Genomic DNA, 18,417 nt, shown 5'->3' with positions numbered 1-18,417 from the left:
GTGCCCTGGACAACGTTCTAAGCCTGAGTTGCTGAGCCCAGGATAACGTTCTAAGACTAAATTGCTGTGCCGAGGACAATGTTCTAAGCCCGAGTTGCTGTGCCCTGGACAACGTTCTAAGCCTGAGTTGCTGAGCCCAGGACAACGTTCTAAGCCTGAGTTGCTGAGCCCTGGACAACGTTCTAAGCCTGAGTTGCTGTGCCCTGGACAACGTTCTAAGCCCAAGTTGCTGAGCCCAGGACAACGTTCTAAGACTAAATTGCTGTGCCGAGGACAATGTTCTAAAGGTGGCCATACATGGGCCGATAAAAGCTGCAGACAGACCGTGTCGGCAGCTTATTGGCCCGTGTATGGGGCCCCACGACGGGCTTCACCGATCGAGTTCTGGCCGAAAGTCGGCCAGATCTCGATCGGATGGGACAGAAAATCCCGTCGGATCGCGGCCGCATCTATTCGTTGATGCGGTCCCGCGATCCGACCGCCCGTTTGGGCATCGTTAGGATCCGATCGTTGGGCCCTAGGGCCCACGATCGGATCAGCCGATATTGCCCACCTCAAGGTGGGTATATCGGAGGGAGATCCGCTCGTTTGGTGACATCGCCATAAGAGCGGATCTCTCCATGTATGGGCACCTTAAGCCCGAGTTGCTGAGCCCAGGACAACGTTTTAAGTCTGAGTTGCTGTGCCCTGGACAACGTTCCAAGCCCGAGTTGCTGAGCCCAGGACAACATTATAAGCCAGAGTTGCTGAGCCCAGGTCAACGTTCTAAGCCTGAGTTGCTGAGCCCAGGACAACGTTTTAAGCCTGAGTTGCTGTGCCCTGGACAACGTTCCAAGCCCGAGTTGCTGAGCCCAGGACAACATTCTAAGCCAGAGTTGCTGAGCCCAGGTCAACATTCTAAGCCTGAGTTGCTGAGCCCAGGACAACGTTCTAAGCCCGAGTTGCTGAGCCCAGGACAACATTCTAAGCCTAAATTGCTGTGCTGAGGACAATGTTCTAAGCCCGAGTTGCTGAGCCCAGGACAACATTCTAAGCCTGAGTTGCAGTGCCCTGGACAATGTTCTAAGCCAGAGTTGCTGAGCCTAAATTGCTGTGCTGAGGACAATGTTCTAAGCCCGAGTTTCTAAGCCAGAGTTGCTGAGCCCAGGTCAACGTTCTAAGCCTGAGTTGCTGTGCCCTGGACAATGTTCTAAGCCAGAGTTGCTGAGCCCAGGACAACGTTGTAAGCCTAAATTGCTGTGCTGAGGACAATGTTCTAAGCCAGAGTTGCTGAGCCCAGGACAACGTTCTAAGCCTGAGTTGCTGTGCCCTGGACAACGTTCTAAGCCTGAGTTGCTGTGCCCAGGACAACGTTCTAAGCCCGAGTTACTGTGCCCAGGACAACTTTCTAAGCCCGAGTTGCTGTACCCAGGACAACGTTCTAAGCCTGAGTTGCTGTGCCCAGGACAACATTCTAAGCCTGAGTTGCTGTGCCCAGGACAACCATCCAACTCTCAGTTGTTGTGCGCAGGACAACGTTCTAAGCCTGAGTTGCTGTGCCCAGGACAATGTTTTAAGCCTGAGTTGATGTGCCCAGGGCAACTTTCTAAGCCCGAGTTGCTGAGCCCAGGACAACGTTCTAAGCCCGAGTTGCTGTGACCAGGACAACATTCTAAGCCTGAGTTGCTGTGCCCAGGACAGCATACTAAGCCTGAGTTGCTGTGCCCAGGACAACATTCTAAGCCTGAGTTGCTGTGCCCAGGACAACATACTAAGCCTGAGTTGCTGTGCCCAGGACAACATTCTAAGCCTGAGTTGCTGTGCCCAGAACAATGTTCTAAGCCTGAGTTGCTGTGCCCAGGACAATGTTCTAAGCCTGAGTTGCTGTGCCCAGGACAATGTTCTAAGCCTGAGTTGCTGTGCCCAGGACAACGGTCTAAGCCTGAGTTGCTGTGCCCTTGACAACCTTCTAAGCCTGAGTTGCTGTGCCCAGGACAACCTTCTAAGCCTGAGTTGCTGTGCCCAGGATAACACCTGTTGTAGTATAGTTTGCTGTTTTTGTTTTTTTAATCAAAAACTATACTACATCTGTGTTGCTGTGCTTTGTTGGAGTGTCCAGGATAATGCTCCAAACCTGTGTTGCTGCACTGTGCCCAGCATAATGCTCTGAGCCGGAGCTATTTACTATAGCTAGGATAATGCTGTGAGTTTGTGTAATGCTGGGTATGATGCTCTGCCCTGTTTTTCATGCTCTGGATAACTGCTTAGAGACACCGATTGTTGGGTTGCAGTTGATTTATAATGTTATCCCTTTGTGCCTACAGATACATAACTGTTCCTCTGGAAGGACTAAGCAAGAACATCCTGCCCTGTTAAATCCATCAGCTTTAGTTCCAGGGCCTATTAGATACAGACTATGCAGAAAGGCATCACTGTCAGAATTTGGCAGATAAGGGAGGGCACATGAACAACACAATCATCTTACCATTACAGTAAAGGGGCTATTGGGGATGTCAGCTCCACCAAAGCGAACGTGGATGACGTAGGGTCCGGTTTTAGCTGTAGTGTAGTAAATGTCATAAGTGCCGTCCGCGTTCTCGATCACATCTGCTTCAGTCTCCAACCCATCTGGGCCGAGGATGCTGCACGTGACTTTCCCTTTACCAGCGGTTGTGGCATCGACCACAAAACCAACTTCCTCCCCTGTTTTTACTGCTGCCTGGATACCGGAACCTAAAAACACACAGGTCTGTCCAATATCCGTAATTCAAATGTACAGTCTGATTATCGAATAAAATCCCTGTTTAGTTTGTGCACAGATCATTCCCTCTCTGTATGTTTGCATTTATACCGTATATACTCGAGTATAAGCCGTCCCGAGTATAAGCCGAGGTACCTAATTTTACCTCCAAAAACTGGGATTGACTCGAGTATAAGCCTAGGGTGAGAAATGCAGCAGCTTCTGGAAAGTTTCAATCAAAAAATTGAGGGTTTCTGCTCCCATTGGAGGTGCCGGCGTCTCGTTTTTGGATACCGGCAACCATTCTTGAATGCCGGCGAATATTCTTGGAGACTATTCTTGGACGCCGACGACTATTCTTAGACGCCGGCGACCGTTTTCGCGCTTGACCCGAGTATAAGCCGAGGTAGAGTTTTTCAGCATATTTTGGGGGCTGAAAAATTTGGCTTATACTCGAGTATATACGGTACATACAGGCCTGTAGCCATATTGTTTCCTTTGGAACAGCTAGAAGTTTGTTTTAAGAGATAAAAATTATACACATAAAACACACCACTAAATAGTTATACTGATTACTGTTGCCCACGGTCACCGGTTACAATAAGCCGATTGTACATAGGAAATCCATCAGACAAACACTATGAATAACATTCCTATAGTATAGGAGGAATGATAGGAAAAACAAAAAAAGTGGTCGGAAACTTCCATTCTACAATACAAGAGCAAAGAAAGAAGTTTGTCAAATGAAGTGGAATCATAAAGGAAACAGGATCTGCCCCAGTATTGAACTGGTTTGGTCTCCAGGGCTGGGAAAGAGCAGGCAGGTATAAGCAAAGCATTCATTCTGCCACATTTCCCAAAGTATAAAGTATCTCTCTTGTCCAATCACATCTGAGAAATCTGGAACTGCACAAGTTTCAAGGGGAAGATCCCCTTACACAAAACATTCAGTATAATATATACAATGAATGACATTCCAGGACATTTTGCAGTTAGATTTCTATTATTATTAATTTGTATGAGTTTATCATTTTACAGCAATCCAGCTTTTTAACTGAAGCTGCTGTGTGCTTTTCACAGACCTTAGCAGCCATTTGAGCACACAATACGCATATCCCTTATCCATATGTATAAATACAAATATACAGAGAAGGAATGTTCTGGGCACACAATAAGCTATACCCTCATACTGTTCTGTCTAAGGGAATCAATATGGCACCTCCTCCTCCCATATGTATAAATACAAATATACAGAGAAGGAATGTTCTGGGCACACAATAAGCTATACCCTCATACTGTACTGCCTAAGGGAATCAATATGGCACCTCCCTCCTCCCATATGTATAAATACAAATATACAGAGAAGGAATGTTCTGGGCACACAATAAGTAAAATACTTACTCTATGGCAAGCAAAGTTTTGAACACAATTTAATCACTGATAATGTAATATCAGTACAATGTAAGTAGTATTGCCCTTAAATTGTAGATCAAACCTACTTAAGACAAAACCTAGAACATTTGGCATATTTTTACTTCCAGGACAGAAAGAATCTGTAAGTATCAAATGACATTCTACACATCGCACTGCCAGGATTTCTGCAGAACACTAACAGCAAATACATGTTGTCGGTCACCAGATAAGTTCCATACCACAGTAATGATCTGATAATGAAGAAAAACAACACGTGCTGCACAGAAAGTGGTGGCTAAAAATCTGCAGCTGCTGCAAAATTGGAGCGTTTGGTGAAACAACTGGAGGAGCAAACCAATAGTTGTATTTTTTGTATGGAGCAGGGACAACAGTATGCAAAATGAAGGTCCTAGGTGATGAAAGAAGGCCCCTAACATGAGAGAAAATACTAATTACCTTGCAAAAGTGATCAACCCTAATCATCCCTTTGGCCAAACTCTGAAATACAAAACTACGATCTTTTGTTCCCAGGCACACATTGATTTTATGTTTTGACTACAACACAGAATGGGTTATATTTGCATTTCTGTAGATTCACCTTTTGCAGCAAAAATGGCTTTAAAAGGGATTCTGTCCATGATTTTTATGGTGTCGTTTTTATTTCTAAATGACACTGTTTACACTGCAAATAATTCACTCTACCATGTAAAGATAGGGTTGCCACCCAGCCGGTATTTTACCGGCCTAGCCGGTAAAATACCTGCAGGGCCGGTATTACAAATTTACCGGCAATGTAGCTGCCGGTAAATTTGTAATACGATCAAAAGGAGCCCTCGGCCTGCCCCCAATCCCCTGCAAGTTACGTTTTTTTTCCCTGCAAGTTACGTTTTTTTTTGCCTCTTCTAGCGTCCGCGGGTCTCCGTCGTATGGCCCCGCCCCTTTTGACGTCACGCCCCGCCCATTTGAGCCCCCCCCCAGCAGCCGGTAAATTTTTTTATAAAAGGTGGCAACCCTATGTAAAGATATAGCATTCCTACTAACAAATGCATTTAGTTGTAATATTGGTGTGTAGGTGCATGTAATTTTGCCGGGTCATGTGCTTTCAGAAAGAGCCAGCACTTTAGGATGGAACTGCTTTCCTGACAGGTTGTTTTTTCTCTTACTCAATGCAACTGAAGGAGTCACAGTGGGACATGGATTTTTACTATTGAGTGCTGTTCTTATATCTACCAGGCAGCTGTTATCTTCCCATTGTTCAATTGTTAGACTTCTGGGGGGGAACAGGGAGGGGGTGATATCACTCCAACTTGCAGTAAGGCTCTGGCCACACGGGCAGATTCAGGGAGATTTGCCGCCTGGAGACTAATCTTCCCCCGATCTACCTTCCGCCATCTAAAATGAAAAGGAGCACTTCGTTTTCCGAAGTCGCCCGAAATTTCCTCGTGAGGCAATTACGGGTGTTTTTGAAAAACAAAGTGCTACCAGTGCCTGCCACCGGGTGATTTTCATTTTAGACGACGGAAGGCAGATCGGGGAGATAAGTCGCCATGAAGAGGAGGAGATTTGTCGTCTGGTGACTAATCTTCCGGAATCTGCCCATGTGGCCAGACCCTAAAAGTGACTGAAGTTTATCAGAGCACAAGCCACATGACTGTAGGCATCTGGGAAACTGAGAATATGTCTAATCTCATGTCAGATTGAAAAATTAAACATAAAAAAATATGTTTGCTCTTTTGAACGTGCAGAAGTCTGCTGGAACAGCTATATTAACGGATAAATTTTTTTTTAAAAAAAACATGTTTTCCCATGACAGTAATCCTTTAAGTATTTGCATAACTAGATAATTCTACAAAAAAAAACATTTTTTTCTACGCTTAAAGATGGAGCTGTTTTTCATACAAGGCTACCCATTAGTGACATACCCTCCTAACACCTTAGATATGCATTTACCTGCTGCTGTGCACTTGCTGGCATCTCCTATGGACATGGCACAAATTCTATATGGGGAGTAAGGGATGTCATCTCCTCCATATTTCACAGCAACATGGTAGCGCCCAGTCCTGTCTGGGATGTAAGATACAGAATAGGTGCCATCATTGTTGTCCTGAATATGTGCTTTCTTTGGCTTCCCTTCTTGATCCTACAGTCAAAAGATATTAAAAATGTTTAAAAAAAATGTCATATACAGGGATTTATAAAAAAAAAAAAACCTGGAAAATTCTACCCGCTGGCTATAAAAATAGGGTACAGCGACTTGCGTTTCTAACCACCTCAGAGGGATTGATTAATCAGTTTAAATAAACAGCCAGATCAAGTAACATGTTTCTGCACAATATTGTTTTAATACAAGTATCAATGAAAGAACATCTCGTTTGGAAAGCTCTTAATGAGCACGTTTGATTACACAAGGACATTTCTTGAGACCTTGCCCAGAGTTTCTCTCTCCCTCCGTTTTCTGGGAACATTCCCCACAAGATTTTTCAGCTTTTTTTTTTTCTCGATTTCCTAAACAAATACTTAAATTTCTTATTTGTGATGATTTACACTCTGTAAATGGCTAAAGGGAATATCCTGTAATCCTCGGATTCCTGGGATGGCTGGGAAATAGAACTGCCACTCTTGGAGCTGCCGGAAACATTCCGATGAAAAAAAGCCTCATTTAAAGGCCAGCAAGAGAAATTAAAAATAATAACAGAGAAAAATCATCATGTGGTAATATGGTACCAACATATTTGTTTATAGCCTTTTTCCAAGAGTTTATTTTACAAGTAAGTGGTTGTTATTGCTGTGCTACTGTGTGTCAGGGGTAATTATAGGGTAATTAACCCATGTCTAATATGCAATATCTACTAGCTGGATAATTCTGGACATTCTTAAAGTTACACACTCCTTATTTGGAATTCAGTGCTTTCATTGTGTAGGGCTTTCATTATACTATATTTTGCTTTATATCTTCATTATACTACTTGGTGGAAGACTGGAGAAAACTTATAAGGTGAAGAACGAACATTACTATATGCATCAAAAATCCAAGAAATCTTGTGAGTATTTATCCGAAAGGGGAATCTTGAAGAATATCACACTGGTGGATCTTCTGCAATATAGCTCTCCAGGCACCATTTTTTAAACACTCTGTGGCTCAAGAGGGTTAATTGCTTATCTTAATTGAGACAATACTACTCTATGTGTGCGCTTCTTTTGCATTCTATTTCATGGGTCCCCAACCTTTTTTTACTCGTGAGCCACATTTAAATGTAAAAATAGAGTTGGAGAGCAACACAAACATGAAAAAGTCCATGGGGATGTCAAATAAGAGCTGTGATTGGCTGTTTGGTAGCCCCTATATGAACTGGTAGCGTATAGGAGGCTCTGTTTGGCAGTACACCTTTTGGCAGCAACCAAAACTTGCCTCTAAGCCAGAGATTAAAAATAAGCACCTGCTTATGAGACTACTGGGAGCAACATGTTGCTCACAAGCTACTGGTTGGGGACCACTGGTGTAGGGGGTCAATTGCCCCACATTTCACCCAATCCAACTCACCGTGATTTGGACCGACAGAGGTCCTAGTCCTGCATTCTTGGCATCTACAGCAAAATTAACTGGCAGGCTGGCAGAAACTCCTTGAGCGCAGAGTCCAGGACCGCTGGCAGTCACCTTGCTGGCATCATACGTTGGCAAGACCTTCACCTTAAAAGGACTTGAACAGCAAATCAAAAATTAGTCTTGAACCAATACTAATATGCTAGTCATATCTATATAAATATATAATATAGGTGGGTTATATGGGGTCAGTATGTACTAATATTAACATGATATTATGTTAAATTGAATTTTATGAATTATGGGCTATGTATGGGACATATATTTTTTTCAATGACTATTTAATGGTGCCTTGGGAACTGGGGCACGTCCCTACTACCCTGCTGCCGATTTTGGACTCATAGCATAGACCCCCCCATCTCTTCAAGAATATTATAATACTAATATGGTGGCTAGATAACAATACAGATTAGAGTGGTTTTACCATCTGTGTAGGCCATGATCCTTCACACCATAAGGTCCCCAGGATACAGCAATCACACAAACATTTGGCATATCACTTTTCTTCCTGGTGCCAAAAACTTTAACTGTGGACTTTTCTACAGAGAATTTATATCAAAAGATATATGTCCCAAGGCTTTTCATTAGTCAAAACAAATTATTTATTTGAGTTGCATTAAAAATACGATACATACTGACCCCACATGGTCCACCTTACGCGTTTCGTACTTAGTCATAGGTGTCTCTGTGGACTTTTCTATACAGGTATGGGATCCATTATCTGGAAACCCATTATCCAGTAGGGATGCACCAAATCCACTATTTTGGATTCGGCTGAACCCCTAAATCCTTTGCAAAAGATTCAGCCGAATACCAAATACTAATTTGCATATGCAAATTAGGGGTTGGAAGGAGAAAACATTTTTTACTTCCTTGTTTTGTGACAAAAAGTCACGCAATTTCCCTAAAACTAATTTGCATATGTCCCTAATTTGCATATGCAAATTAGGATTAGGTTCGGCCGGGCAGAAGGTTTCAGCCGAATCGGAATTCTGCTGAAAAAGGCCACATCCCGAACCGAATCCTGGAAACCAGAACCAGAAAGCTCTGTATTATGGAAGCTCCTATTATAATCAAATCATCCAACTTTTAAAAAGTGATTTCCTTTTTCTCCATAATAATAAAACAGTCGCTTGTACCAACTAAGATATAATTAATCCTTATTGGAAGCAAAACCAGCCTATTGGCTTTATTTAATGTTTACATGATTTTCTAGTAGACTTAGGGTATTATTACCAATTATTATTAATATTATTAGTAATTATTCATATTATTAGGGTATTATTATTAGAAGTATTAGGGTATATATACTGTATATATAAAGAGCTAAATTACGGAAAAAAAACATTATCTGGAAAATCCCAGGTCCTGAGCATTCTGGATAACAGGTCCCATACCTGTACTATATGGTACCCATACATGACAAATCAAAACCATGCTCAGAGAGAAAATGATATTTCTGCCTAAACAGGATAAAGAGGAGAAGTGTAAGGATAACATGATAAAATGAAGCTGGAACTGGTAGTACCAGGAGACATGGGTTCCTAAAAACACATCTTAAAAACAAACATCATAGAAAGGAAAAAAACTTGTGCCTCTGCATTGTTATACTATGAGATATCTGGGTTGCTGTCAGATGAATTAAAAAAAAAAAAATCTGAGGTTCAAGGAGAACAGCAAGTTTACCTTCGTGGGATCTCTTCATCAGCATACTGGACAGCTACGGTATAGGGGCCCTCCAGCGTGGGCGTATAACTCACTGTGTGAGTCCCTTCTCCATTATCCACTATGTCTACTGGTTCCACCGTCCCTGTACAATAAACAAGCAAGATTTAAAGCTCGCCCTGAAATGACTGACGTGGAAAGAGCTTAATAAAGCCCCAACTTGAACAAGTTGCAGCTTTTATTTCTATCACCCTTACAGCTATTAAAGGAAAACTATACCCCTCAACCAATTTAGGTCTCTATAAAAAGATATTGCATATAACAGCTCATGTGTAAAACTCTGCTTCATGTAAATAAACCATTTTCACAACAATATACTTTTTAGTGGTATGTGCCATTGGGTAATCATAAATAGAAAACTGCCATTTTAAAAAACAAGGGCCGCCCCCTGGGATTGTATGATTCATGGTGCACACAGACAAACCATACATGTTAGGTCACATGAGCCAATTAACAGACAGAGTTCTGTCTTTTGCTTTCACACTTCTTCCTGTTACAGTTAGAGCTGCAGTATTTCTGGTCAGGTGATCTCTTCCTGTTACAGTTAGAGCTGCAGTATTTCTGGTCAGGTGATCTCTTCCTGTTACAGTTAGAGCTGCAGTATTTCTGGTCAGGTGATCTCTTCCTGTTACAGTTAGAGCTGCAGCATTTCTGGTCAGGTGATCTCTTCCTGTTATAGTTAGAGCTGCAGTATTTCTGGTCAGGTGATCTCTTCCTGTTACAGCTGCAGTATTTCTGGTCAGGTGATCTCTTCCTGTTACAGCTGCAGTATTTCTGGTCAGGTGATCTCTGAGGCAGCACACAGACCATTACAAAATGGTGGTTCAAGGCAAGAGATGTAAAAGGGCAATATTTACTTAAATATATATTCCAGTTAGATAAGATTCTTTAATATGACACTTAATTTGATATAAACTATCTCAAGTATTCATTTTGGGGATATAGCTGTCCTTTAAAAAGGAAGCTCATCTTTAAAAAACACCTTTTTAATGCTACAAACAAAGGCACAGTTTATTTTATTTCATTGCCTTCCTAAGTCCCTCTCTATTCAGTGACACATTGGGTATTGGAATAATATAATGCCTCTGTTGTACATAGAACTTAAAGGAGCGAAGGGACTTCAATTTCAAGGAGGGCCTCAAACAATACAAAGCCATGTGAATTGGCCTGCTGCAGATTTTCACATGCCCAAATTACTACTCAGTCCTTCTAGTAACCCAAAGCAACCATTAAGAAGGAAACATTTAATTATATGCCGAATGCAAGCTTTCGATTGGTAAACTGATGCAGCACAAACTTGCATTTATTTCAATATCTATTGAACGACTTTAAAGTAATGTTAAATGAATAAAAAAGGGTTTTTTTAGGCTATTGAAAAGTGAACTTCCTCTTTAATCTTTTAGCCCCTTTAAACAAGACAGTAAAACTATTGTTTGTCCAAAAAACAAACTTGTAGTTTAAGAACTACACAATCCTCAGCAGGCACAGGGGGAAGTCAGGATCTCCAGCTGAAGTTTAACTGGAGAGTGTTCAATCCTCTGGACTTGCTTTGATCAGTTGCGAATGCATCTACATAAAGAATTTCTGTGCTCCAGGAAACAACTAAAAGCGATAACTGGGGAGATGCTTGCAACTGAAACAGTTACTTGAAAAGCGTTCATCTGCTGTTGGACTACAACTCCCAGCATTCTTCAACAGCATAGGCTGAGCGTTCTAGAGCACATTGGGTTGAAAGGACAATACCAAGAAGGCAGAACTGTGAGCTAGGGGTTATTATCCAATTGTTAGTCAATATTAAAGGAGAAGGAAAGGCTAAAAGTAAGTAAGCTTTATCAGAAAGGTCTATATAAATACACCAGTAACCCCTCAAATTAATACTGCTCTGAGTCCTCTGTCAAAAGAAACAGCACATTTCTTTCCTTCTATTGTGTACTCATGGGCTTCTGTATCAGACTAACTGTTTTAAGCTTAAACCTCCAGGGTAGAGTCCTGCAGCGGGTCGGGTACTGTTACCCGCAAGAACCTGCGGCACCCTGCGGGTTGCGGATAGAAGTTCCGAGTGCAGGCATAGACGCGGGTCGCGGTTCTGCGGGTCGGGCCGCATGTCATGTCAATAGCGATATTTACTCCTTTTTACTGGTCACGGCTACTTCAGATGACGCCACTTCCGGTTTACGACAGCACTTCATGGTTTACTCCTTTTTTTCTGATTACGGCTACTTCCGATGATGTCACTTCCAGTTTACAATGACAGCACTTCCTGATTCTTGATGGTCAGTGGGTCGCGGGTCCAGGTTGCGGATAAGGTACTTGCGGGTCCAAGCGGGTAAGAATGCGGGTTGCGGGTCCGGGTCCCAAAAAATGGACCCGCCCAGAACTCTGCTCCAGGGCACAGCCTTGAGCATGCTCAGTTTGCTCCTCTCTCCCTCCCTCCCTCCTCCCCTCCCTGCTGTAATCTGAGCCCAGAGCTATAAGTGAGCAGGGAGAGACTCGGGCAGGAAGTGATGTCACACCAAGCTAATATGGCAGTTGCTATCCTAAACAAACAGAGAACACTTCTAGAGCTGTTTATTCAGGTATGGTAAAGCATTCTGCAGAAAAAATATAGTTATAGCTCGCACTGTTGTGGCTAATCTATTGGCAAACTGCTTCAGTAGCTTTCCTTCTCCTTTAACATAAGTGAAGTTCTCAGCATGATCTATTTATTTGGCAAAGGGGCCCGTAGCCTTTCCAGCAGCACATTATGTGGCTCTTACAATCACAGAGAGTTTGATTGGATGGGAAGGAGCAGCTCACAAACCACAGAATAATGATTTAATGTCCGAAGCAGCAGGCTATCCAGGTTATCTGAGGTAACACGCTTATCTGCATCCTATTAGTAAAGTAATGCGATATTGAAAGATAAACAGCACAGATTGATTGCTCATGTGCAGCACCGGAGTGTAAGGGTCTGGCCACACGAGCAGCTTCGGGGAGATTAGTTGCCCCAGTGACAAATCTCCCCGAACTGCCTTCCCCTGCCCTCCGCTGGCTGAAATTAAATTCGCCTGGGGGAAGTGACACGCGATGCTTCGTTTTCAGAAGTCGCCCAACGTTGCCTCACGAGGAAACTTTTTCAAAGTGCCGTAAGTGCATTGCCACAGGAGATTTTCATTTTAGCCAGCGGAGGGCAGGCAGTTCAGGGACATCGTCGCCCCGAAGAAGAGGAGATCTGTCGCTGTGGCGACTGATCTCCCCGAATCTCTCGTGTAGCCAGACCCTTAGAGGTATTATATCGCTTGTCTCCGCTTAGGCTCTTTGTAGCTGTCTCTGGAGTTGTCCCTGCGAAAAAATAACAATTGCATCTCCCCAGTGTGTTTTTTACAACAGCCTTTCAACAGGGAGGAATGAGCAGCTTCTTGTTCTGCTAAACATAAACAACATGTTTTTCCTTATATTTCCATATACTGTGGGCCAGTTATGGGGGCCCCTGATTATTATACAACAATGATGGACCTATTTTTCTTTGTGTAAATCACTGCTATTTATTTTTGTTATGGAAAGAAGCTTAGAATTTCTGGATGGAGTTTCCCTAGCAGTGCGTCTTTAAAGGGATTCTGTCCATGATTTTTATTATGTAGTTTTTATTTCTAAATGACACTGTTTACACTGCAAATAATTCATTCTACAATATAAAATGTCATTGCTGAACCAGCATGGGTATTTTTTCTTATTTGTAATATCCATGTTGCCTGGTCATGTGCTTTCAGAAAGAGCCAGCACTTTAGGATGGAACTGCTTTCTGGCAGGCTGTTGTTTCTCCTACTCAATTTAACTGAGTGTGTCTCTGTGGGACCTGGATTTTACTATTGAGTGCTGTTCATAGATCTACCAGGCAGCTGTTATCTTGTGTTAGGGAGCTGCTATCTGGTTCCCTTCCCATTGTTCTGTTGTTAGTCTGCTGGGGGGAAAGGGAGGGGGGTGATATCACTCAAACTTCAGTCACTCTTTACTGCTGTACTGCCTAGTTGATCAGAGCACAAGTCACATGACTGGGGGCAGCTGGGAAACTGACAATATGTCTAGCCCCATGTCAGATTTCAAAATTAAATATTAAAAAATCTGTTTGCTGTTTTCAAAAACAGATTTCAGTGCAGAATTCTGGAGCAGCACTGTTGAATTTTGAAAAACAATGTTTTCCCATAACAGTATCCCTTAAAGAAACCCTTGACATAACTATATGCATTTATAAATCTCCTATGCCTTTTATTCAGGTAAAACTGGCCCAGAGTCAGCCCACGGTTAGAGCATCGTCTTGTTATTCAGAAGATGTCGGATATACTACAGTACATTGTAGGGATCCACCGAATCCAGGATTCAGTTTAGGATTCAGCCAGGATTCTGCCTTGTTTAGCAGGATTCAGATGAATCCAAACTAAATCCGAAAAATCATGTGACTTTTCATTATACAACAAGAACGTAAAAAGAAAATTTAGCCTCTCGCTAGGCGCTCTTTCCCCTCTCCTTTCCCTAATTTGCATGTGTACATTTTTGAGAAACAGATTTCAGTGCAGAATTCTGCTGGAGCAGCACTATTAACTGATGTGTTTTGAAAAAAAACAAACATTTTTCTTTCTTGCATAGATTGGCCCCTACGATTTCAAATCCGGTGCTTCCCAAATGGAAAAATTATCAGCAGAGAAGCCCCAACTATGTGAAAAATGTCCCTTACAACACGGGCCTAGCGTTTCATATGGAAAAGTGCTATTTCTCATGTCCAGGTAGAAAGCAAAGGCAAAGCTAGAACTCCCCAGTACAAGCACGCAATGCACATTAACTGTCAATCAGATTTAGTTTTCAGCACTCGGCAGGAGTCCTGTTCTGAAATCCCAGAGTGCCATAGCAGCTTTACAAAACAAAAGGGCTACTGTCTGAATCTGTTTTGCAGTAGCCACGCCATTGTATATGTCAGCTCACTCAATTGCATTGGACAGCCTGCTGCCTGGAAGGTGCATTCCCACGACATGGTTAAAAAGCCTGTGCCCAGTCATGTAAAAACAATATCAGTGCCTGGGGTTCTGAGCAGAAAATAATTTGTACTTGGGGGGGAAAGAATTTGTTGCTCTGATTTACCAATTTTATATCAGGCTGGAGGGGGTATCAAGAGATTAGACGGGCAACATTTTGCAGCATAAAGATTAAAGTGTCATGCGTTTACTCTTAAACACAGGGCTGCTTATTGTATGCAAGAACATCCCATTGGAATATTTGTGGGAGGTATAGATATATATATAAATATATATATATATATATGTGTATAGTTAGAAGAGTCGTTGGAATAAAGTGTTGATGTAGATAAGGGCCTTTTAAAGGGGTGGTTCACCTTTATGTATGTTATACTATGACTAATTCTAAGCAACTTTTCAGATGGTCTTTATTTTTTATATATAAAAAAAAAAGCTTTCATATGGGGGTCACTGACCCCATCTAAAAATCAAATGCTCTGTAAGGCTACAAATGTATTGTTATTGCTACTTTTTATTACTCATCTTTCTATTCAGGCCTCTCCTATTCATATTCCAGTCTCTTCTTTAAATCTAATTTGGTCCCTAGCAACCAGACTGCTGAGGGATGCACCGAATCCACTATTTTGTAGGGATGCACCAAATCCACAATTTTGGATTCGGCCGAATCCATCTTGGAAGAAAAAGTGGAAAAAATTGGTTTACTTCCTTGTTTTGTAACAAAAAGTCACGTAAAATCCCGCCCTCCTCATAATTTGCATATGCAATTTAGGATTCGGTTCGGCCAGGCACAAGAATTCCAAATCCGAATCCTGCTGAAAAAGGCCGAATCCTGAACGGATTCCTGGATTCCTGGTGCATCCCTACTATTTTCGATTCGGCTGAACCCCCGAATCCTTTGCGAAAGATTCAGCCTAATACTGACCCGAAGCGGAGTCCTAATTTGCATATGTAAATTAGGGTTTGGAAGGGGAAAACATCCCTACTAAAAAGCTAAATAACTCAAAAGTAGGAATGCACCAAATACACTATTTTTGATTCGGCTAAACCCCAGAATCCTTCGAGAAAGATTCGGCCAAATACCAAACCCTAATTTGCATATGCAAATATGCAAATTAGGGGTGGGAAGAGAAAACATTTTTACTTCCTTGTTTTGTGACAAAAAGTCAAGCGATTTCCCTCCTCACCCCTAATTTGCATATGCACATTAGGATTAGGATTCAGTTCGGCCTGGCAGAAGGATTCGGACGAATCCGATTCCTGCTAAAAAAGGCAGAATCCTGGGCAAATCCCGGGCCGAATCCTGGATTTGGTGCATCCCTACTCAAAAGCCCGAATAATAAAAAATGAAAACCAACTGCAAATTGTCTCAGAATATCCCTCTCTACATCATACTAACAGTTAATTTAAAGGTGAACAACCCCTTTAAGAAAATGAATGAATTTTTTTAATTTTCATAGTTTGTACTGCAGCCTCCCAGTTTGACTCTAGTGGAAAAGGAGGAATGAACTACAAATACAATAGCCCTCCAAGTTATATGGGAAATAAATGAAGTAAATAAATAAATAAATAAGGCATGTTTTAAAGCAACAGCAGCAATTTCTGGTTGGAAATGCAAGGGACAAGGTTGAGAATGCACCTTTGATTAAATTCTAAAACTGACATTTGTTAAGTGGAATCAGTAAGATTTTCCTCCCATCCATGAGTTACAAGGGGAGGCACCAGGAACTGGAGACCCCTGTGCCACTTATAGATGTTTCCCAGGTAGATCATAGAAGCACTGAGCAGATGAAAAGATACAGCGGAAAAGGTGAAAAGGAAAAAACAAAAGTGGGATTGGGATTGATTGGAAAAGTCTGTTTTTCCTGGAGCAGAGGAGAGAAGCTCAAACCTGGCTCACTGGTGTTTTGCTTGAGTTCACCTTTTAAAAAATCTGAGAGGGCTGGCGTCTTGTTAGCAAATCTGCCTCCGCTAGGAATAAAGATGGTTATATGGTCCGACATGTAAAAAGCACTGCAGAACTCCCGTCAAGCAAGAGGTACAGGGAGTTTTTAATTGTGGGATCATCATTTAGCAGTCACCACCCAGATGCCCACAGGCTGATCTGAATTCCCATCCTCTATGGTCAACAATAAAAACATTTTTTTTTACAGTACAGGTATGGGATCGGTTATCTGGAAACCCGTTATCAAGAAAGCTCCGAATTATGGAAGTTTTAGAAATGATTCCCTTTTACTGTGTAATAATAAAACAGTCGCTTGTACTTGATCCCAACTAAGATATAATTAATCCTTATTGGAGGCAAAACCAGCCTATTGGCTTTATTTCATGTTTATATGATTTTCTAGTAGACTTAAGGTGTGAAGATCCAAATTACGGAAAAGCTATGTTCCCAAAAATAAAGTTTATTATAGTGTAAAGAAGAGCCATGCTGGAGGAAAAAAAACTTTTTTGTTTTTTAAAAATTGGATTTCAGTTATCTTTATTATAGGGCAATATAAAGGCAACATCTTGATCCTCTACACTCAAATAATTCGTCGTTTCCACTGTGCAGGGGAGGCCCTATTATATTTTAGCAGAAGAGCAAGAAAGGTTAGAAGGATAAGTGACAGAACAGCAGGTAAAATCATTGTAACTTTAATGGGCAGATTTATCAAAGGTAGAATTTTGAATTCAGCCGAAATTCGAATACAGTCAAATGGGAGGTTACTTAAGAAAAAATTTGAACGTCCCTCAGAAAAAACCTCAAATTTCAGGAAGGCTATTAACATCTTCAAATGGCTCAACGGACTTGACTTGTACATGAACTCAGCAGGTTTTAGGCAGTGAATATTCGAATTAGGACTGTTTCCATGGTCGAGGTGTGATAAATCTCACATTTGAATTTACATTCGAACTGGGTAGGACTGGGGGGCCCACCAGGACTACAGGGAGTTTTTAATTGTGGGATCATCATTTAGCAGTCACCACCCAGATGCCCACAGGCTGATCTGAATTCCCATCCTCTATGGTCAACAATAAAAACATTTTTTTTTACAGTACAGGTATGGGATCGGTTATCTGGAAACCCGTTATCAAGAAAGCTCCGAATTATGGAAGTTTTATAAATGATTCCCTTTTACTGTGTAATAATAAAACAGTCGCTTGTACTTGATCCCAACTAAGATATAATTAATCCTTATTGGAGGCAAAACCAGCCTATTGGCTTTATTTCATGTTTATATGATTTTCTAGTAGACTTAAGGTGTGAAGATCCAAATTACGGAAAAGCTATGTTCCCATGACTTGACTTGTACATGAACTCAGCAGGTTTTAGGCAGTGAATATTCGAATTAGGACTGTTTCCATGGTCGAGGTGTGATAAATCTCACATTTGAATTTACATTCGAACTGGGTAGGACTGGGGGGCCCACCAGGACTACAGGGAGACTGGGGGGCCCACCAGGACTGCTGTCCAGGGCCCCCCTATTGTGACGCGCCGCTCAGTGCGCATGCATGAAGGAAATTTTTTTTAAGAATATGAATATTGGTAGAGGGGGTCTGGCCTGGCAGGTACCCGTGAGGGTCGGGGCCCACTGGGTTTTTTCCCGGTGTCCCGCTAGGCCAGTCCGACCCTGTATTTGAATAGGGGGATTAAAATTCAAATGTGTGAATTTTGACACCAATAAAAATTAGAAAATTCAAATTTACTATTCGAACCCTTAATAAATCTGCCTTTAAAGGAGAAGTCAACCCTTTAAAACCTGTACACCCACCCCACAGAGGCCCCCTCCCCCCAGCCTAACTGCCCTTGGGGGAAATACCCCATACTTTATACTTACCCCTCGGCGCAGATTCTGGCATCGGAGTTCCACACAGCCATCTTCTGTGTCTTCTTCAGGCGCTTCGGCAATTTTCGTGAGTTTCAGCACATGCGCAGTTGTCACGAACCAGCAAAATGCTCCAACTGCGCATTC

General features: G+C 42.1%; 1 protein-coding gene and 1 long non-coding RNA gene across 2 annotated transcripts in view; one reads left to right on the top strand and one right to left on the bottom strand.

Moving 5' to 3' along the window:
* Positions 1–18,417, top strand: part of LOC121393401 — a 52,522-nt gene that overhangs the window by 10,819 nt on the left and 23,286 nt on the right. The gene's annotated exons all lie outside the window — the stretch shown is intronic.
* Positions 1–18,417, bottom strand: part of LOC121393384 (filamin-B-like) — a 69,134-nt gene that overhangs the window by 34,790 nt on the left and 15,927 nt on the right. The window contains exons 8-11 of the mRNA XM_041561838.1: positions 9,420–9,543; positions 7,674–7,830; positions 6,083–6,272; positions 2,465–2,712 (exon numbers count right to left, since the gene is read on the bottom strand). Of these exons, the coding sequence (XP_041417772.1) occupies positions 2,465–2,712; positions 6,083–6,272; positions 7,674–7,830; positions 9,420–9,543 (719 nt within the window). The remainder of the gene's footprint in view (positions 1–2,464; positions 2,713–6,082; positions 6,273–7,673; positions 7,831–9,419; positions 9,544–18,417) is intronic.

Source organism: Xenopus laevis, chromosome 4S (assembly GCF_017654675.1).
Source record: "Xenopus laevis strain J_2021 chromosome 4S, Xenopus_laevis_v10.1, whole genome shotgun sequence".
NCBI lineage: Eukaryota > Metazoa > Chordata > Amphibia > Anura > Pipidae > Xenopus > Xenopus laevis.
This window is presented reverse-complemented; position numbering and strand designations above follow the sequence as displayed.